The sequence below is a fragment of the Pithys albifrons genome, chromosome 6 (assembly GCF_047495875.1).
Source record: "Pithys albifrons albifrons isolate INPA30051 chromosome 6, PitAlb_v1, whole genome shotgun sequence".
Taxonomy (NCBI): domain Eukaryota; kingdom Metazoa; phylum Chordata; class Aves; order Passeriformes; family Thamnophilidae; genus Pithys; species Pithys albifrons.
This window is the reverse complement of record NC_092463.1, coordinates 24,048,573-24,069,877: the sequence shown is the minus strand read 5'-3', so window position 1 is coordinate 24,069,877 and position 21,305 is coordinate 24,048,573. Positions and strand designations below refer to the sequence as shown.

General features: G+C 51.1%; 1 protein-coding gene across 2 annotated transcripts; it reads left to right on the top strand.

Annotated features, from left to right (window-relative positions):
- The first annotated feature begins 1,034 nt into the window (after positions 1-1,034).
- Positions 1,035-17,843, top strand: JDP2 (Jun dimerization protein 2). 2 transcript variants are annotated; one of them, XM_071559415.1, is made up of 4 exons: positions 1,035-1,276; positions 11,205-11,428; positions 15,850-15,954; positions 16,787-17,843. In XM_071559415.1, exons 2-4 carry the CDS (start codon positions 11,228-11,230, stop codon positions 16,970-16,972), a joined length of 492 nt encoding a protein of 163 aa, XP_071415516.1. In that variant the 5' UTR covers positions 1,035-1,276; positions 11,205-11,227; the 3' UTR covers positions 16,973-17,843. The 2 variants fall into 2 exon arrangements, with proteins under 2 accessions (XP_071415516.1, XP_071415515.1); XM_071559414.1 differs by lacking the exon at positions 1,035-1,276 and having other exon boundaries at positions 11,192-11,428.
- Positions 17,844-21,305: the final 3,462 nt, after the last annotated feature.

The following is a 21,305-nucleotide window of genomic DNA, read 5'->3' as shown; positions in this document are numbered from 1 at the left end:
AGCATGGTCCTGTGGTTTCAAAGCTTTGCTTCCCAAAATAGTTGGTCAGATGCAGGTGGGAAGAGGCCAATGTTAGAGAGAAATAAAGAGACAACTCAAATCCACACAAATCTTTTATCAGGAAAGTCCCAGTGCATCACCTGCTCCACCACCTCTATCTGACATCTAAGTGCTAGAGCACTGGGCACCATGAGGTTGTGTCCCTCCCTGAAGTCCCAGTGACGATAAGAGAACACAGCAGCTGGGAAGAGGAGCCTTAAACCCCATTGCTTCCCCATGGCTACTTTTCATGCCAGTCAAAGAGCCGGTGGAGCTGGGGCTGATAGTTGTTAACCGTTGTATGAGGGAGACAGCATTGGATGGGTTGTGAGCAGGCCAGGCTGGGGTGGGATGGCGTGAGAAGGCACCTGCTTCCCACGGGACAATAGGGTGACCCTGCAGCCCTCCCTGCTCCTGTGCCTTTGCTGCTCTGAGAGGTGGGGTTAGTGCTGGGGAACCCTGGTTACTCTCTCTGGTCCTTTGCCTCTTTCTTCCCAGGCGCAGGACTGAAGAGTGAGGGCTGGCTCGGGCATGGCGGTGGCGACACCGGGCCGGGTCGTCGGGGCTGCTCTGGACCGGGTCCTTGTGTGCGCAGGGGTCGGGGGAGGCGCGGAGTGGAAAGTGCGTGGAGGGACGCAAATCAGCCGGTCGCAGGGTGCGATGTGGCTGGGCGGCGTGGTGCGGAGGGGTCCAGGGGTGCCGGAGCGTGCTGGGGATGCCGCCTGCAAGGGCACCGGGAAGCCGAGCGGTGGCGGGTGCGAAGTCCCAGGGTGCAGGATGCGGAGATACCGGGCCGCGAGATGCGGGATGCCGCGCAGTGGGGTGCGGGATGCAGGATACCGAGGTGAGGGATGCCGGGGTGCCCCAGCTGGTCCCACCCCTGCGCGGCGCTCCCCGCCCCGCGGCCCCGCTCCCCCGCCCTCCCTGACGTGTGGCGCTGGCAGCCCGGCCGGTTCCGCATTCCCGACCCCTCCCCGCAGCCCGGGGCCGCTATATAACCGGGGCTGATGCAACCCACCCCGCCGCCTGCCACAGCCTGCGGGAGGCGCGCACCGTGGCGGCGGTGGGCCAAGGTGCCCCGGCGGCTGCCGGCGCCGACATCAGCACCCGCACTCGGCGGGGCCCGGGGGTCGAGGCAACGCCGGGCGGCGGAGGCGGCGGGTCTGAGACTGCAGCCCGCACCCGGCCCCTGCGGCCGGGCCCCGCGGGCACCCGCGCAGCCCGGTCCCCCTGCACGGTGGGTGTGAGCGCGGGCGAGGGGCTCGCCGGGCGGGCCAGGACTGCAGCAGGGGGCGGGTGGCGGCGCGGGGCTCCGCGGGGGTGGTGGATAGCGGCGGCGGGGACTGCGGTGGGGGGCACCCGCAGGAGCATCCCGGCATCTCGCGGCGGCGGACAGGGTGCTGCGCTCCGGGCGGTCGGGCGCGCCGCGGAGGTGCGCGGAAACCCTCCGCGGGGGCGGGCACAGCCGCATGGGCGGCTCAGAGCAGCGCTGCTGCCCCAGTGCTGATCAGCTGCCGGGCGGCGGAGAGCGGCCTCCCCCCTCTCTCTAGCGCCCGCCTTGCCTCCGCTTCACCTGCCGGCCAGGCTCGCAGGTGAGAGGCGCGGACTCACTGCGGCCGCCGGTCCGTGGCGGGGATGCAGCTGCCGCTGAGCCGTGCCTCCAGCCCGCGGGGCCCGGGGAAGGAAAGGGGCCCTGGAGGTGCCCCCACCGCGCGGTCCCAAGTCCACTTTAGCAGTCAGGCATGGAGTTGAATGGAAGTTACATTCTTTTGCACGGTCTGCTCCAGGAGGCGCTTTTCTTTTTCCATGGAAGGGAAATGGGTTTGAGAGCAAATTGGGGGAAAAGGAGAAATACCAAGGGAGCAAGAGCCACATTATGTTTCCATTTTCCTTTAATGAAGGCCCTGTGGAGGTGTATTTGAAAACACAGGGTCTCCTATGCCTTCAAGGAGGGTGAGAACACTCTGCTGGCTGGTTCCAGGGCCATATGCAGCGTATGGTGGCCAATGAAACAGGGCCTGGCTCGTTCGCTTGCTTGTCTTGGCAGCCTGCTCCATGGCTTGCATTACCAGCCCTGGAACACAACCACTGCCAAACTGCGAGTGTGTGTGTGTGTTTGGACTCCAAGAGCTCAGCAGAAACAAATGCTTCTGCAGCTCAGACCAGGATTTTTTAGCTACTTTTGGGAAAACTTGCATTAAAAACTCTACCTGGAGGCTCTTGCCAGAGTCTGCACTGGGAATTTGTTGGTGAATGCTTGTGTGTGGGCATCTGGGAATGCCAGTCTTTGGAGTTCATATTGTTAGTATGACTCTTAGTGATTGAAAAAAGCAAAAAAATCTACCCATCTGAGAGCTGAGTGTGTGGGTGCAGGAGCTGCCTCCAAACCATCCCTGTCATGCAGTCATTGGTTGTTCCTGCAGTTTGGGGGATTAACAAAATCTGTGGAGCTAGCGTACATGTTGCTGCCTCTGTCGTCTCACTGAGACACTTATAGATGCTTTTCCTGCATCTTTACAGCTGAGCATTTCCCTCCTTACAGGATGCAAAGATCTCTGTTCTATGTTCCTTGCTGAGGAAGAGTAAATATTCCGTCACACCTCTTGTCTCCTCCTGCCTTCTCTTCTGAGCAGTATGGCCAACTGGACTGCAATCACAGGCAGTGCTGAGCATCTGCTCTGTGGTCTTCTTCCCTGTGCTGGTACTGTTTGCTACTTCAGCTGCATTTCCTGGGCCAGGTACTTGGCAGCATGCAGTGTGTTGAGTGTGAAGCTGTTAAGAGGTTCTTTTCACTATATTGGGCTGTTAGTGGTGGGCCTGGCCCCAAGAGCAAGGGAGACAGAGCCATGCTGAATGGCATGGCCTTCTTGCCAGCATGCTTGTGTCCTGTAGTGCCAGTGCAGCAAGGAGGGGGCACGGCAAACCTGATGCCATCTGGTTTTGGCTGCATTTCTCAGTTGCTTGGGCTGTTCAGAGTATCAATCCAAACATTGTAGGCCATCTTAACATGCAGCCAGGGAGCTGAAGGTCCATATGGGCCTCTCAGCTGAGCAGGGCTGTTGCAAACTAGCTAGAGCTGGTCTTTATATGGATTAGAGGTCTTTGTGGATGACCTTGGCATTCAGGGCATAATTCTGAAGAGTTTGTAAAAGGGGAGGGAGGTGACTTTCATCTCTGGTGCCATCCTTGGTCCCTGAGGGCAGAGCTCTGTGCTGGAGTAGGGTTGTCTTGAAGAAGACTCCCTGACCACGTGTGTTTATGGGAGATCCTGGGGAATTTCAGCAAGTCAGTTGTTAACCTCAATGTCTGAGCTGCAGCCTTTCTCACACTGTGATATTCCTTCCTCCTTAAATCCCGTTAAACTGTTGATAGCTTTTACCTTCCTGCTCTGTACTGCCATCCAATGGGTGATGCAACCACAAATAATTAATTGCAATCTCAATTGATTGAGATATTGAGATAATGAATGGCAATTTTTTCAGTTATTGCAATAGAGGAGCCTTGCTGTGGTAGGTGCTGTACAAAACCCTGCTGTCACAGGTTGCTTACAAGTCAGTCGCTGCATTACCCTGGTGGGAGCACCTAAAGTGGAGCTTTTTACTACCCTGTGAGGGTAAGGAGGAAAATGCTCAGGGAGAAAGGAGGACGGTGAGCTGATTGCTTTGCTAATGGGTAGGAGGGTTATTTCTAAAGCTGAAGACTAGAGAACCGGTATCCCTCCTCCTCATAAAAAGGATAAGAAGGCAAAGCATTAGACAGGCAGGAGTGGGGACCTAATGGTGGTACTCAGTTGGATGGAGGCTGCAAAATGGCATTTCTGCCAAGGAGAGGCTGTCTGCTCTGGGCTGCCCTGTGTGCACAGTGTAGGGAGCTGTGAGCTTCCCTAATGGAGAAGAGGAGGAAGGGCAGCAAGGTTCTCTGCATTCCTGTTTTCAGAAAGTTTTTCATAGCTTTCTGTCTGTGAATGACTTGGATGTTCCTCCTGCCAGCTAGATGTGCAGGACTGAGCCAGAATGTTCAAACTAATGAAATAGATTTAGAATTCAATCTTCTGAAGGACAGTTCTATAAAGCTCCTTACTCTCTTTAGCATTGTGGCCCCCAGCTCCACTCTATGAACTGGGGGTGGGATGTTACATCAACAGGTATTCACAAACCCTGCAACTCTTCTCTCGCCATGTGAGGTTGCTTGTTGGGAGGAAGGGAACAGAAAGAGTGGCAGCCAGGAGTGGCTGTAGGAAGGGCACAGATGCATCTGTGGCCCTGCAAACCCAGAACTTGGATTGTAGGAGCTGTCTCTACCTCTTTGGATGAAAGGGAGTGTGAAGGTAGTGAGGTAACTACAGTGTCTAGCATACTGAGGTGGTGTGCTCCACCTTGGTGCACTTGGTAGGCCATGCTATGATCGTGCCTTTAACTGGCCTTTATTTAAAGGGGTATTTCCCTGATCCAATAAAACACTGAGTAATGTTGTTAGGTCTACTCGGTAAAGACAGAGCAAGCACATTTTTATCCCAGCAGGTGTCACTGCAGCTCTTCAGTATGCTACAGGTGGTGGGTTCCTTGGCATCAACTGGTTCATCAGATGGATGAATTAATACACTGTGGCTATTGTTAAAGTCCATGTTTACCAGCATTACTGCATGGGTATCTGAAAAGACTTACTACCCTCAAGGGCTTGTCTGCTGCTGTGTTCTGATGACTGACAAATAAGTTTGACACTGAGCAGTGTGGCCCTTGGCACTTCAGTTACTGCTTTTGACAGTGAGACCAGAATAAGCTAGACAGAAGGTGAGATGATCTGCTGTAAGGTGCTACTCAAAACTAGATGCGTCTAGACCAGATAGCAGTTGTGTGGGAATGGGAGAGTACCACATTTTAGACAACAGAGGAAAGCTATAATTGCATGGCAAGTTACTTGTGGCCCTGGAAATATGGGGTAGTGTCTTTTTGCCTTCAGCTTCATCATGCTTAACTTGGTGCTCACTGCAAGCTGAACATTGAGATGGAAGGTCTATAGGCTCCAGTGACCCTCAACACCCTGAAGTCTCCTCAGACAGAAGAGTCCAGATGGAAAAAGGCAAATGGCTCAGTGATTCAGAGAAGCCAACTGCCCTGTCTTAGTTTAGAAAGTTCCATTGTTTGGGCATGAGAAATTTGGTATGTCAGGAAAGAGCTTTCGTATAAATCATCCTTCTGCCAACAGAAGGAACTAGAAAGATGCAATGTATGATGTACAGGCTGAGTTAACTTGATAGCCAAAAGATAGAAAAAAGTTTAAAAATGGCAATAAAGCCATAGTAGAATCTAAGGACCCAGAAATTGGATGGTAGCACTGCTTCTGATCTCCACAGCAGAATTATTATTGCCTCTTGACCAGGAGCAGATGAAAGGCCAGTTGCTCTGGCTTAAATGTTCCAAGACAGTACATACAAATGGCAGTAGTATATTAGGTGCTAACACTCTGATGAAGAGATCAAAGATGGCTTGTATGGTGGCTTGCAGACTTTGGCAGCACTCCGATGTGTGGCAGCTGATGAGTAATGGCAGGCACCCAGAACAAGCCTGGAGTGAGAAAATAGCAGGCAAGCATGGCCTTGGTTCTGCAGACAGCATAGAGAAGGGCTAGTAGGACAGACTATGCCTTAGTGCAGTTCTTAACATGGGCAAAAGATAAACATGCTGGTATGTACAGAATGTCAGAATCTGCTGGCTGGCAATATTAGGTGCTAGACTGGCTCTCTGAGCATCAGAAGTGTACTTGAATCAACCCTTGCAGATGTCAGCGCATGTAAAATAGCTTATGTTGTAAGAAATCGTGATTATATTATAGACAGCAAAATTGAAAATAAGTTTGCAGATAGCCCTCACTCTTGCCAAGGAAGCTGACACCAGAGATAATGCAGTAATGGCAATTTAAATTGAAGTGTGACTGTCAGAGATTGCTTTGGGATGTCACGGTCCTCTTTACAGGATAATGCTGTTGATGCAAGAGTAGCAAGCACCTGCCCTGGGTTTGTAAGGAACCAAACAGCACGTTTGGATAAGCAAGAGTGCATAGGATGATCCTGGAGGAACAGTGGATACAAACTGAGGCAGTCTCTGCACACAGAAATGAATGTAGGATTTCAGCACAGGTAGGCATTCCTGTGCCAGTTTTAGTCTGTGGCTAAGAATAGCAGTGAAGAGGTGGCAGGAGGGGTGTGAATGCAGGCTGGCAACCAGAGTACAAGCCCCCAGGGATACCAGGTTACATGAATTATGCTTTTGCATGTTAGATTTATGCTGTAACTACTGTGCAAACATCAGCTTCTTTAAAAACAAAACAAAGCCTTCCCTGAAAAAGCAGCAACAAAATCCGGTATGGGGTGGGGGTGGGGGGGAAACCCAGAAAAAAGTGCCAAAGCACACGAAGATTAGAACTCCATGGGAAAAATAGAAGGTCAAGGGGGACAGTGTTAGTGAGGAAGCTGAACAACTGCATGGGACAGTAACAACCTGGTAAAGCTTCTGCCCCCTAAGTTGTGGGCTCCAGAAGATAACAGTCTTCAGCAACAGGAGAAAAATTGAGTAATGGATGCTGCTTTTAAGAAATGTTACATCACTTGGTCACAGACTGCTGACCATAAGGACAAAATTGGGGGACAAAGCACAGAAACACTTGACACTGATGGGAAAGATGCAGCAAAACCAAGGTGAACAAAGCAAGCTGTACTGTTATCTGGTTTTGGGGGATGAGGCTGCTGATAAAATGACTGAGTTGACTGAAACCACAAGAACAGTGCCAAAGCAAGGATGCAAAAGTTACTGCAATAATTACGGGAGTTTACAGACATTTCAGCAAGAGGTCAAATCTTGTGTTACAGCATTTTAACCAAAATGAGGACAGTGTAGGGTCCAAGCTAAGGATATACAAACTAAATTTTGACCCATGAAAACAAGTGTTGACCAGATTTCTGCTGCAAAGATAGTTACTAAAGAGAGCATTGAATGACATAAGGTGCTCATCATTGAACTGAAGTTGTAAGAAAGCCTTCTCTTGTCTCCTGATTCACTCTGAAGCATCTTGATGTCATGGCACAAAATGATGAATACCATTGATGCAGAAGGCATAGCTATGGTGAATGTAAACTTAAGCAACTGGTGTCATGCAGATCCCAGGGTCATATGCAAGACTGCACATTCTCTTTCCCCTTGCTATTTTCCTGTTGGCTTCATTATGTGAAAAAGCATAGCTGATGCAGTGCAGGAATTGTGTGGTTCAGCTGTAGGACACCAGAAAACTAGGTTTTGCTGAAGACATGACATTTCCAAGCTCATGTAAGGAGACATTGAAAGACTGCCTTGCACTGAGGGGGAAAGGTGGTGCCATTAACAGTTTTAAAAAGAAAATAATCTAGTAAGAATCCCAGCTAAAGGACTGTATTAGAAAGTGAAGGAATGCAGAGCTGAGTTGGTTCGTGTGTCTTAGAAATAACAAATACTGCAAAGGAATAACCAGAAAGGTGTTAAAAATTGGCAAGGCACCAGCCTTATTCACCCCATCCAGCAAGATGTGGTATTGAAAAACTGCAACTTGAATGTTAAACTCAGATCTTGAACTTCAAAGTTATTTCTGCCCTACCATGTGAATGTGGTAGAAATGTGGTGGAACTATAGGTAGGTCTGCCAGGGTAACAACCTTGGGAAGAAGTCAGAAGTATTAAATAGAATTCTATGCCCTGGCGTTTTTTTTACATGATCGAAGTACAACTTCTTATCTCTAGCACTAACCAGAAAAGAATGTGAAAGTATATGGGACTTGGGATGAAATGAAAGCTGTGCTTACATGAGGAAGAAAAGGAGTGGAATGAGAATCCCTCCAATTAGCAGGGAGTGGCAGTGCCGGGGGCTGAGTGCCATCAAAAACTGGGCAGGATGATCTGTCACTGCACCCCTACTCTGCAAAGAGGGACAACATCTCTTTTTGTTCCTTTCTTATTTCCGTGGTTTTAGCCCTGATGAGAATGTTGTTACGTTCCTCTCTGAGGTCTAACACAGCTTGGCTCCTGGCGGTTCTCAACGTGCTCTTGAGCCTCCTGACCCCTGAGCAAGATCTTGTTTGTAGAAGTTACTTTTCCCCCTTTCCACCTAGTTCTCAGCTCATCTTAATATGCAGATGTATGTTCTTCCAGGTGGCTCCTGGCCCTTTTGTTTGATCAGCTTTAGATATAGTTTACGCTAATGCAGATGTGATGTGGGCTTTGGCAGCGCAGTCACTGGATCCAGGATAAATCTTTAGAGCATATTAGGCCAGCCTCTTCACTCTGACCTCTGCCATGTGTTACACTGGTACAGAGGCTGTTTTAAGGCCTATTAAGCCACCAGATCAAAGACCTGGAAGGAAAAGATGTGCCAGGCAACAGTGTTTTCTCAAATAGCCAGTTGTCCCCAGGAGCTGCCCCAGGGCTCAGGAGTGCAGAGGAAAGGATACTCAGTGACCCGGTTGTCTCACAGTCTGGAGAACAGATTTATCCTTGCTCTTTATTTCATAAATGGTGTGCCTCTGGAGTCACCTTCCCTTTGCTGTGCTGTGTCACTGACCTAGTGCTTTCCAGCTGGAGAGGGACAGTGTCTGAGCGGCATGGTAGGGATTTAGGCACAGTCCCCAAATAACTTGCACTTTTCTGTCTGGAGTGCAGCCCAAGGGTATGGTGGTGCTGGTTTCTGGATGGGTGAAGCATCTTAGCCATGTGTAGGCCTGAAAGGAAAGGGAAGGGGAGGTAGAGTTCAGCTACCTTACTGCATTGGGCATCTCCAGATAGCATACAAGGCAACCACTGCAGGTGTGGAGTTACAGCTCTCTGGTTTAGAGATCACCATGGAAGAATGAATGCTTTGGATCAGTTTAGTCCTTGGAGTCTCAAGAGTTTGACCTGTAGTCTTTTCTGAGGTCAAGTATCATTACCAAGTATTTTCTCTTTCTCTTCTGCCACCAAATGAGCAGGAGTCCATTTCATCAGATAGCATTTCACTTCAGAAGTTACTTGTCTCTGCTGTCTTTCCCATCTCCTTTTCAGGCTTTAGTGACCTTGTGCAGATCACACCCCATGGGCCCAGCTTCCTCTCCCCGCAGCAGCGCTCTTGGCACTGCTGAGCACTGACTTGCTCTTCTCTTTCTGGTCTCCTAAAGGATAGCTGGAGCAGAGGGCTTGATTCCTGCTTGCCACCTTTTTATGGTCTCTGTCTTGCTGCATTTGCTTTTCATGCTCTTTTTCAAGTCCTGTTGGTCACAGCTGAGCAGATGTTGCCAAGAGACATTTCATGCTGACACCTGGACCTCTTTGGTGGCAGATTAGACTGTATGACAGCTTACAGCTCATTGCAGCTTGTAGGCACCCTCTGCTACAAATTCTTCTGTCTGTACAGGGCATGCTGGAATCTGCAGAGCTTGCATTAGCCTCTCTGTCCTTGACTAACATGTATGCTTGTCTTTTCTTTCCTTATGCTGCTTGTCTCCTGTTCCTTCACACTAACAAATATATTAAATTATCTCCTGGGTAAAGAGATGTGCTAGTACTGAGAAATCCTTAACTTCTCTGTTTGTCATGATTAACTGTTCAGCTGGCTCCCACTGACCCCACTTGAGCAGGGGAGCTGGACTAGGCAATCTCCAGATGTTGCTCCCACCCTTAAATGTTCTGTGACTCTGATCCAGCGGTCCTATCTCACATACAGTTTTATTCAAGTTTTCAGCCTGGTACTGACATGAATTTGTCACCCCAGGATGGCAAGTACTGAGCACCTGTGGCAGCTGGCTTGGCAGTGTGTGTGCATCTCTGCTTAGCACAACTGGGCTGCCTGGACCAAAAGGTTGCATCGCCTGTAATGTGGTCTCTCAGCAGCTGAGAGTGGATGCTTTGATAAGAGCAGGGCAAGTGCATGTTATACCTCATTTAATGCACCTCTCCACTCTGGCAGTTGGTGCTATAGACCTTCCACGAGTTTCCCCAACTGTTCTTGAATCCTGCCTCATGACTAGCTCTCCTGGTTGCAGGAAGCTATACAGTAAGATTTTGGGTCCACACCTTTAGCCTGTTTATCTCTCCTGGTCCTCATCCCTGTTGCGTCAGTGCCTCCTGCACAGCGGCAGGATGAGGTGAATGCCTGGAGACTCCTATAGTGTGCTGGGACTGGTCTGGCTGGGCAGAGCAAGGAGAGCAGTGCACACACACTGGGATGTGTGGTTGAGTTGAGGAAGAAGGGAAATGGTGGCTGTGCAGACAGAAGTTGACTCTGCATGTTGTAAATAGGTGACTTGTAAGTGTCCCAGGCCACCAGTTCCACAGCAGGGATGTACTTGCACTGCAGTCAACAACCATCTGCATCCATTGCTTTTGGACTGATGCAACAGCTCCAGCTCTGTGAGCTTCCCATTTTAGGTATAATTTTATTTCTTTATCTCTTTGCTGCTTATTCTTCATTTTTTTTGATAACTCCCTTTCTTCTGTCTATAAGTGACTTGCCATAGTTTGTCCTGATCCTATTATTCTCGCACTACAGTTGTCTTTTGTGACAGAAGAAGTCTCTTGCACCTTGCTCCATTTCCTCTCCCTTCTAGTCTTTGCTTCCTCATATCTGTGCTGGAAGATGTCTTTACAGTGGCAGGATTTTCCCTTGTGGTTTTATCCATGGTTGTCATGTGCCATGACCCAGCCCTGACCAGTGGACAGAGTCTGCCCAGAAGAAATCCAGCCTAGGGCATGTTATGGTCCTCTATGTGCTATTTTCTTCTTGTCCTAATAATCTACACATTAATTAATCAAAACTCGAATAAGAGCGAACCTTTATCTTCTCTACTCCAAGGAAAGATGTGCCAAAGCCAGTAATCCATGGAATCACATCACTGTCATTGCAGTCATCTCCTGGTCTGGTGCTTTGCCTCTCAGGTCTCTTTGCTTCCTTATCTACACCCCGGTAGCCTATTCCTCCTAGCAGGATTCATGTATTTTGTTTTCTATCATGCAGGTTCTGCTTAGTCTCTGCCTTTGCCATCCCTGGGGAAGGATGTCTGCCTTCCCTGGTTCACACTCCATTAGGGGTTGAGACTACAGAATGAATTTGGCCTGTGCTGTGTCATGAGGCCCTGTAGCTGGGTTGTAATGGGACGTCTCACTCTCCTTCCAGCCTACGAACCTGTTTCCCCTGCTATGATGCCAGGACAGATCCCTGACCCATCCCTGACGGCTGGCGCACTGCCTGGGCTCGGCCCCTTGACAGGACTGCCTGGCACAGCCCTGACCGCCGAGGAGCTGAAGTGCGCAGACATCCGCAACATCGGGGCCATGATCTCACCGCTCCACTTCCTGGAGGTGAAGCTTGGGAAGAGACCCCAGCCCGTAAAAAGTGAGGTGAGTCTTGGGAGCTGCTGGCTGCAGGTGGTCCTGCAGGGTCATCGCACCTGTCTGGGTTTCCCTGCTACTGGTGCTTGGCTGCCCTACCAGCATGTTTTATAAGCATGTCATAGTGCCTGTTTTGTGATTGTGCATGCATATTCACAGCTGCTCCACTAGCTGCCTCTTCCTGAATTTCTGTCCCTGCAGCACTGGCTGGCAGTGGTGGCCTCAGCATCCCAGACGAGACTTGTGCCATGCAGCCGTTGGCAGCCAGCTGAACTCAAACCCTGCCTGTGGAGTGGGGTTTGGTGCAGCCAACATGTCGCTAGGTTGGGGCACGCACCCAAAGGAGGAGTTGCACAAACTGTCACATGTGCCAGTAAATCCTTGGTGCTTCTGGCATTGGTGTTGCCTCTCCAGCAGGGACAAGGTGCATGGTTGAGTGATGCAGAATGGCAGCAGTGACTCAGCCTGTCCTGCAGCCCTGCTGGCTGGGGAATGCCCCTACCTCACTGCTTGAGGTGGGCCCTTGCTTCACCTCGAGTCTCCTGGGATGGGGAAGATGGGTGACTTCTGCTCGATACTGCAGGCTGGCATGTCAGAACCAGGCTGAAGGGACCAGGGAGACACTTGCACAGTGTTTTCCCTTTATGGTTGTCCCATATGTTGGTTGTCCAGTATTGGACTCTGGCTGTACAGGTGCTGAGTGTTTGCACCTCACACTGCTTGCAGAGGGACCTGGGGACCCACCCGTTTGGAGGTCCTACGTTTGTGAGGATGGTGGGTGCTGTCAAAATGTCGGATAAACAGCTCTTCTGAACAGTGTGTTTGCTTGTATGTGAGGTTACCTGAAATGATGCTGTGCGAGGAGGTGTTAGATGATGTGAAAAGCTGCCTGTGATGAACTGTGAGCTGAAGGGGGTAAAATAGCAGTTCTAGGGAGCAACCCACTCTCCACATGGTGCTGACATTTGATTTAGCCCCACTCTTTTGGCAGAAGAGCAGCACCCAGGCCCAACTGTGGAGAGGCTCCGGGTTCTTTCCCCCTAGCCCCTTGGTGTGCACTTCTGCGGGGAGAACTGGTATGATGGAGTCCATCTGCTCACCTTGCATAGGAGCTCTGTGCCCAAGGGGTGTCTAGTCAGCTCGTGCAACCTGGAGATCACCTGGGGAAGGACTGGGCAGCTTTGCAATGGCAGGACCTGGGTTGGAATGCCATGGGAGGACATTGTAAGGATCTGGGGGATGCTAATGGCTTTGGTCCCTCCATGGAGAAAGCGGTCATAGATTTGCAGCTGAAGCTAAATTCTCTTCCCGGCTCTTGGCCTGGGTATCCTTCAGTGAACAGGGCTGCAATGCCCATCTTGCCTCATGGGTTGGGGAAGAAAGAAGGAGTCTGTGGCTATGTGGTTTTCCTGGGCCCAGCTTCTTTTCTGTCACATCTCAGGCACCTCTGAGCTGGCCCTGCAACAGCTGCTTTTGCTTTTTGTGGGCATGGGTATGTAATCTCACTGGCATCTGTGTAATAGGGACATGGCAGTTCTGCCTCACAGCAGGTACTGGAAGTGCTGAGTGTCCTCTGAGCCAGTTGTTGAGACACCATGTGGAGGAAAAATAAGAGGAAATCCACTGGCAGCCCCTGCATAACTATGTTCCCTGCAGCTGGTTCCTCCCCTGTGTGACCTGCAAACCTGAGGAGTTGAACACAGCAAATGGAGCTGCCCTTGGCAAGGCTTTGCAGTGAAAGCCTGAGGGAGCTGAAGCAGTAGCTGCTTATCCCGTGAGTAGCCAAGAAGCTGCCCACGCATAATTTTGCAATGCAACCTGCAGCTGCTTTCCTCTTGCAGGGAGCTGGAGCCCAGGCACACAGGGTACTGGCATGTCGTGCTTTGTGTGGTGCCTAGGAGGGCTGGCTGCTCCCTGCGAGCTTGGGCACAGGCAGCTCTCTGCTCTGCTGGAGACACCAGCATCTCCTTGCATTGGGGTGTTTGTGCTTGGGAGTGCACGCAAAACCCACCAATGGGTGTTGGGCACTGGCTTCCCCACAGGGTCGTGAACAGGCCCTCTGGTGAAGCTGCTCTCTTTTTGGGGCAGCTATAGACAGGTGCTGCTGGACTCTTTCACCACTGGAACCAATCCTGGGCCGTTCCCTCTGGCACAGAGCCCTGCCTCTCAGGGGATGATGACTTTGGTTTCTGAGGTTGCTGACTGAAGCAATTCAGGAGGCATCCCCAGACCTTCTACCCACAGGGATCCCCTGCATACATCATCACTGTCCCTGGTGCGTCTGAGTGGAGTCCTTATCCCCAGCACCAGGGCCATGTCTCCTTTCTGAACTGAAATCAAGCCAAAGCATATGGGGAAACCTGCTTTCATGAAGAAGAAAGCTTCTCTGCCCTGAGAAGCTGTGGATTCCCCATCGCTAGAAGTGTTCAAGACCAGGCTGGGTGTGGCTTTCAGCAACCTGCTCTGCTGGAAGGTGTCCATGCCCATGGCAAGGCATTTGGAATGAGATGGTTTAAGGTCCCTTCCAGCCCAAACCTTTGTGGTTCTATGAAGTTACAGGAGCTGTGGTAAAAAAGCAAATCCAAGAATTCAAGCTGCTGCTATCTATGCTGTGCCACCTTTCTTGATCTGTACTCCATTTTAAGGACACAGCCCTTTGCTGGGCACTCCGCAGGGTGGAGGGAAGCTGAAGGGGACAGGGTCACTTATTCTGTGATTCTTGTTGAATGGAGCAACAGGGCATGGAAATGTCAGGCAGTTCTCAGGGCTTATGCAGTTGCTGGTTGGTCTTCCAGTTCCTATTACAACTCAAGGTGTACTTCGCAGCATTGTTGGGGGATGTTTCTTGAGCTTTGGAGATGTGAGTGCATGTTTCCCCTCGGCATCCTCCAAGTAATCCTTGAACTAAAAGGCCAAGAGGCTGTCTTAGGGGTAAATGAATGGTTGGTAAGTGGGCAGAGGAAAATTGTGGCTACCCTGATGTCTACTGCCTCTTAAACTCTGAGGAAATTTAAGAGCTGGCAGCAGAGCATGGAATTAGAGCCTTCCTGATAATTTCTGCTAACACCTATCACATCTGAATTATGTGGGTGTAGCTTGAGCTGTCCATTTCTGACTGGGTTTGAGGGTATTAGTGCGGTTCTCATCCCACTTCTCCCAAGTGTGGTACATGGCACTGCCTTGGCAAAGAAATGGTGGCAGCCTGGCATTAGGGAAGTCTGTGCATAGCTTGTGCTGACTTTGCTTAATATTTTAGCCCCAAATAAAATAGCAACTTTGACATAATGCTTGGGAAGTAAGGTAGAAAAGATGCAAAATCTATTAGCGCTATAAAACTTGGGCATTGCTTTCTAAAGCATGCTACATGCTGTGTATTGGACATGCAGTTGACTTGAGGTACTCCTTCACCTTAACTTTGCTGAATGCGTGTTTCATCTAGTCCTTGCACATCACATTGAGATTACCAGCAGACACTATTGGTGCACCTGCATGTGAGGTGGTCTGGTGGCCATCAGATACCAGTCAACAGGAGTGAAGCAGTTCAGTCTGACATCTCAAATTTCAGAGTCCCAGGCCAAATGTGGATGAAGGCACCAAGGACCTTTTTGTCTCTATCCATGATATGAAGAGTAACCTGGATGCTGACTTCACAGGGCTTTCTGGCACTCAGATTTTTTTCTTGAAGGAGCTAGTTTGGGTTCTTGGATGTAAGCATGCCATAGGTTTACACAGCTTTGTAGCAAATATCCCTAAATGGGTTTTCAGCCCATAGGGCTTATTGGGCTGTACTGTGTAGTTTGTGTCAGAGAGCACAGGGAATTGAGACATGGTAAACAGTGCAGGCATTGCCTTGTCCTCCTTCTTTACAGGGGATGCAGGACCTGTCCCCACCTTACTGTGGTTGCCCTGTGACTCAGCCAGCGCTGAAGCTGCCGGAGTCACAGATATTGCAGTGGGGTAAACGGCCAGGGCCAGCTGGTGGATCTTTCAGGTTTTTTTACCTCTCACCCCCTTGGCTGCATGTGTGATGCTTTGAATGACTGTGCTCACAGAGCTGTGGCTGTAAATGTTTGTGTGACAAACTGTGCCCATCTTTGTGGGAAGGGGCTCTATTCTTGTCTTTGCCCTTCCTCAGGTGGGGAGCAGCCCTGCAAAGGGTTGTCTGGCCCCTTGCCAGCCAGGTCCTCAGCTGCGGATACTGCACTGGTCACCCTCTCTGTGTCCCCACAAAGTGGAGTTAGAGGCTATAGCAGCAACACACCTGGTTCCTGGTGAGGATTAAATCACGTTGCTGGAGGCATATGGTTTACACACACACACATGGTGGCCACCTTGCCTTGCCACCAGTGAGGCTTCCAGGTGCTCATCCCTACCTCCTGCCCCAACCCACATCTTCTGGCTCTGACCCATGTTTCTCTGTCTGATTGCAGCTGGATGAGGAAGAGGAAAGGAGGAAAAGGCGCCGAGAGAAAAACAAAGTAGCAGCAGCACGATGTCGTAACAAGAAGAAGGAGAGGACGGAGTTCTTGCAGCGGGTGGGTGCCCCAATCTGTCCCAGGGCACAGCAGAAACCTCCCTAGAAAGGTGCCCTGGCTGCAGGCAACGTTGCCTCCTGAACTGGCCTTCTGCCTCCCCTTGCTTCTGTGCTCTTTATCTGGGAAGATACAGGCCCCAGCTTTCCATGAGGCTCTGAAGGTGGTGGCCATGTATATACCAAGGCAGACCTTACCTATGGTGCCAGGGCTGGAGAGGGCTGGAGATGGGCTCTGGGCTTGTGGTGAGAGAAGGATGACAGTGTCCCTGCCTCAGTGCTGGAGCAGGAGCACTCATATGAGTGTGGCACAGGACAGGGGCTGGCAGCATGCTGGCCCCTTGCCCGAATTCCTGAAGGTTTTCCTATTCAGAGGCCAGATGCCCACCCACCCCTGACCCCAAGGCAGATAAACTGTCATAGCCCCTTGCTGGTTTTTTTGCAGAGTGGTGAGATGTGGGCAAATGACGCAGCAGAGTAATTTCACAAGGGCAGTTTCACATCCTTGCAGATGCAGTGGGTGAAAATTTAAACATGAGTTTGTTTTCAAGCATCCTTCTAGACCATGGAAGGCAGAGGTTTTGCTGTGGTGCCACAGAGACCTGCCCCAGGCAGTGGCTGTGTATTTCCCTGAGGTGGCACTGGGTAGCACAAGACAGCTGGGCTGGGGATGAACTTCCTGGAGGGACGTGGTGCTTTCGCAGGTCTTCAGTCTGCTCCCATGCAGCATGGGCTGAGGGGCAGCACTGAGCAGAGGTGGCTTGTTAGCCAGATTGTTTCTCGTATCTTGTCCTGCTGGAGTAAAGTCACATGCAGTTGTGTTCCTGTCCCATTAGGAGTCTGAGCGTCTAGAGCTCATGAATGCTGAACTGAAGGCCCAGATAGAAGAGCTGAAGCAGGAGAGGCAGCAGCTGATCCTGATGCTGAACCGGCACCGTCCCACCTGCATTGTGAGGACAGACAGCATCAAGACACCTGAGAGCGAAGCCAACCCACTGCTGGAGCAGCTGGAGAAGAAGTGAAAGTGGCACTGGGCCAGGAGGAGGAGACAGTGGTTCAGGGTCTTCCAGGGTCTCTAATATATGTACTATATGAAGAACTGTGCACCCAGACCTGGTGCAGCCAGGACCCAGTGGGCTTCCTTGGGAACTATAAACCAAATATGGGGACAGAGAAGATCAGGAACCTGCCAACCATGTACTCTGAGTCTGAACCTGAGAGCAGGGCTGGTGGCACCAGTGAGGGCAACCTCCCTGTGATACCTCATCACAGCCCTTCAGCCTGCTTGCAGCCCTGTGGACCCACAATGCCACAGCATGTCCTGCAAGGACCACACACCCCATGAGTAATGGGCTGCAGGCAGAGGAGTGGCAGCTGCATGGTGCCCACCAGCACCATGCCCAGAGGCTGCCACTGCTCCTGGAGCATGTTCCGGAGGGAAACCTGAACCCAAGAACCACAAACACTTGATGCAGCCCCATCTGGTGGGCAGGCCTGTCGGGGCTTGGTGGCGCAGGCGCCCCCCACAAGCACACTCAGTATAATGTTTACAGCCCAGCTGTCCGTGTCGGCCGTGCTTTTGAATGCACATTTTTACACTTTTTTAAAGTATTTTTTACAAAGTTTTTATACAGCGATCTCTATATGGATTTATATAATCACTAGATGTGATCCCATAGAAATGTATGTTATGATGGTCTATTTGTTACCAATACATATGCCACAGTTATCTCCATTGTGTTACTTGTCCAGTAGCACCCAGCTCCTTTCCTGGCATGCTGGGAAGGGTGTCCAAGCTGCCCTCTGCAGTGGTGTTGCTACCCTCTCAATCCATGTATGTCCTTCATAATATTCAGTTCTGTATCTCTCAGTAAATGTTACCTTTGCGTATGCCGTCCTCCTGTAGCTCTGTTTGGGTCAGGCCATGGTGGGCTCTGGGCAGAGCCCGGCATTGTGGCAGCATGTGCCAGGGCTGAACATGCCAGGTGTGTTCCTGGCTGAGTGCCATGGTGGAGCAGATTCCAAAGCTGGTTTTGCTGATTGTGTTAGTAGTTGTGGGCTGGGAAATTCACTCTAGACGAGGTGGGGACCTTGGAGGCAGCTGTGAATGTTGTTGAGCAAAAAGTAGCTCAAAGAGGACAGGCACATGTGGGTTGCCAATTGGAAAGGCAGAGGGGAGACAGTCTCATCTCTACCTGATCCTTCTTGTTTCAGTCCCAAATAGAGCAGTTTGAACTAATTTCAGGAATGAGAAAGAGACAGAGGAACTATCATGATGTTCTTGTGGTGGTGATCCCTTTATGGATGAACATGGAGAACAGTTTCTTTGGGTCTCTGCCAGGTCCTAGCCTTACTCCTAGATGACATGCTGGGAAAGCTCCTAAAATCTTGCCTTGGGCTTTGGTCAGTGGTGAGCACAGGGATGTGGAGGTTGAGAAGATAAGCAGTGAGGTGTGCTTCAGGTGCTAGGACTGAAATAACCAAGCCCTGACACTATGGCTATGTTGCTGACTCAAAGGTGTGAAGGCAGTGGTCTGGACTGGGGCAGACTCCATCCTCACTCCATCCTGAGGGCTGTCTCAGAGGAGCAGAGGTGCACCTGGTCTTCTTCCAGTCAGTGTCCAACACATTTCCAGTGTGGATGAGGCTACTTCGATGCAAGCTCAAGTGAAAAGAAACTTTCAGCATACAGTACAGATGCACACTCCAGCCAGGAGCACTAAAGCAGTTTGGGGAGAAGATGAGCTTGACCTAAAGGTGACAACAGCATGGGAGCATGACTAATTCTCTACATGTTTCTCTCTCTGTAGCCTCCTTTTCTAATCCTTAACCTCCAGGGGTATCTGACATTAATCCTTTCTTGTCTTCATACTTACTTCCTTGATTTCCCCTTCTGTTCCATAACTTCTGTCTTTGAGCCCTCACAAGATGCTGCCAGCTGCCTTATTTAGTGTGAAGCATGTTGGGCCTGTTAGAGGCAAGGTTTTTGCCCTGGGAGAACTTTTGGCTGATGATCTCTAGAGGAATGAGCAAGGAAGGACCTGAAGCAAAACTGATGGAGAAAAGCAGTGTCTGACCTCGCTCCCACTGCCTGATGTGCAGCCCTTGAAGTCCCTGAACCTCTGCAGTTCCTTCTGCCCAGACCCTGGATAAGGTGGCTCAGATCTGACCCTTTCCTTAACTGCTGTCAGGAGCCAATATTCAAACTTTGAAAATTGTGATACCTCTGCCTCTTATCAAGTTCTGCTGAAAGGACACAGAGCACTTGCTGGGCCTGCTTATCTCTTTAAGACTTCATATTCCTCTACAAAGTGTACATGGTAATGAATTTCCAGGCTCCTGCAAGTATTAATTTCTTCGTTGGTAGTCCGTGGAATATCAGATGATCCAGCCACAGGATCTTGCACTTTTTGCTTACCCGAAGAGGCTGTCATCTGCCACACACCTTCCAGGAGCAGTGGCAGTGCTGTGAATGCAGACAATGGCCCTTCTCTGGCAACCAGCCACACTGCAGTAAAAATTTCTGCTATGAAAACAGCTGGCCTGGATGAGAAATATAAGGTGCTCTTTGAAACCAAGCATGCTAGAAACAGTACCGAAGGCAGCAGCAAGCGATGGATCTGCATCAGTTTATTGCTCAGCTATTCTAGCCAAGGCTTGTGCAGAAGTTATCTGAGTCCTGACAATGCCCAGGGAGTTAGAACAAGATGATCTTTAAGGTCCCTTCTAACCCAACACCCCACCCCTCACCCCCCGCCATGATTCTGTCCTCCAAACAACCTTCTGCTGCATTCAAGCAAGTACCAAGGGGTTTGCTGCTCAAAGTTGAGGGCTTTTTTTTTCAGGGGGCTTGAAAGCTGTAACTTAAGTTATAACCCACTGAAGTTAAAGCAGAGAATTTGAGTCTCTTCCCCTTTAAGCCACAGCCTGTGAGTGCTGAATGGGAAAGGCTCTATCTCTATGTAGTCCTGGGCTGCAAACGCCTCCTAGTTCCTGTAGGAGAAAAACTATTTGGTGTTCCTGACTCGGGTAGTGTGTGTCCCCTCGAAACCCAGCCCCTACCTGAGCAGAGTTAGAAATTTTGCCATGGGACAGGCACTCCCACCAGACACCTTTCAGGTTGGTACATTATAGTGGCATCTCCTGGGCATGGGGAGGAACAATGGGCATATGCCAGGCACAGCCCACGTCTCTGCATGCCATAATGTGCCCCCAAACCAACATAGCAATGGTTATACCTGTGGCATTGTCCTCCCACCTGAAAGGTACTGCAAGGGCTGGTAATGAGGATTTGCTTGGGAAAATCAACAGACTTCTCATAGGCCCGGAAGCCACCTCCTGACCATCCCACCTCATCACATCCTGCGCAAGGTGAAAAGTGAGCCACTACCGGGCAGAGCTGATGGGATGTCCTACTTGGGAGACAGGGCTTGCTGCCGGTGGTGCTGGAGCTGATAGCCTGATGGATACGGGGTCGCTGCCAGCCTCACGTCCCCGCTCCCCTCGTGCTAATGGGCATGCACACACACGTGGATCCCTCCCGCGGGTGGCTGTAGCTGGTTGTAGATTAAGCCTCAGTTGCTAACCCTGGGCGAAGGAGTCTTGAGAACGGCAACCACTGCTGGCACAGAGCTCTCGTCTCGCTCGCCGGCTGCCCCAGCCAGAGGTTCGCTAGTGCTCTCGCAAACCCACAGACGATGTAGCTGGAGACAGGCGCGCAGGAGCCCGTCGGCGGGAGGGATGCTGCACTGCGCGGCCGCGGCCGGTCCCTCTCCGTCTCTCGTGGCCTCGCCGTGTTCCGCTCGCGCGCGCTCCTTAAGCCGCCCCGCTGCTCCCGCCGGGGGCGGGCAGGGCCGGCCGTGCGCTCCGGCGGGGCGGGAGGAGGCGGCGGGGCCGTCACCGCAGGCAGGAGGCGCCGCGGGAGCAGCAGGGCGTGCGGGCGGCACCGGCACCGGCACCGCCCCCGCCGCGACACGGCCAGGCGTTGCGTGCCCCGCCGCCTGGGAGAGCATCCCGAGTGCTGACCACCCCTGGCCCGGCTGTCAGAGCGCGTCCAGAGCGGGCACGCGGGAGCGGGCTGGAGCACCTCTACTGTAAGGAAAGGCTGGGGAAGCTGAGGCTGTTCAGCCTGGAGAAGAGGACGCTCTATGGAGACCGTAGAGCACGTTCCAGTACCTAAAGGGGACCTATGAAAAAGCTGGAGAGTGACTTTTTACCAGGACCTATGGTGACAAAACAAGGGGCAACAATTTTAAACTGAAGGAGTGTTTGGTTTTGATATAAAAACTTTCATAAATTAGGGTGGTGAGACCCTGGAACAGGTTGCACAGTGTTCATGGCCAGGTTGGATGGAGC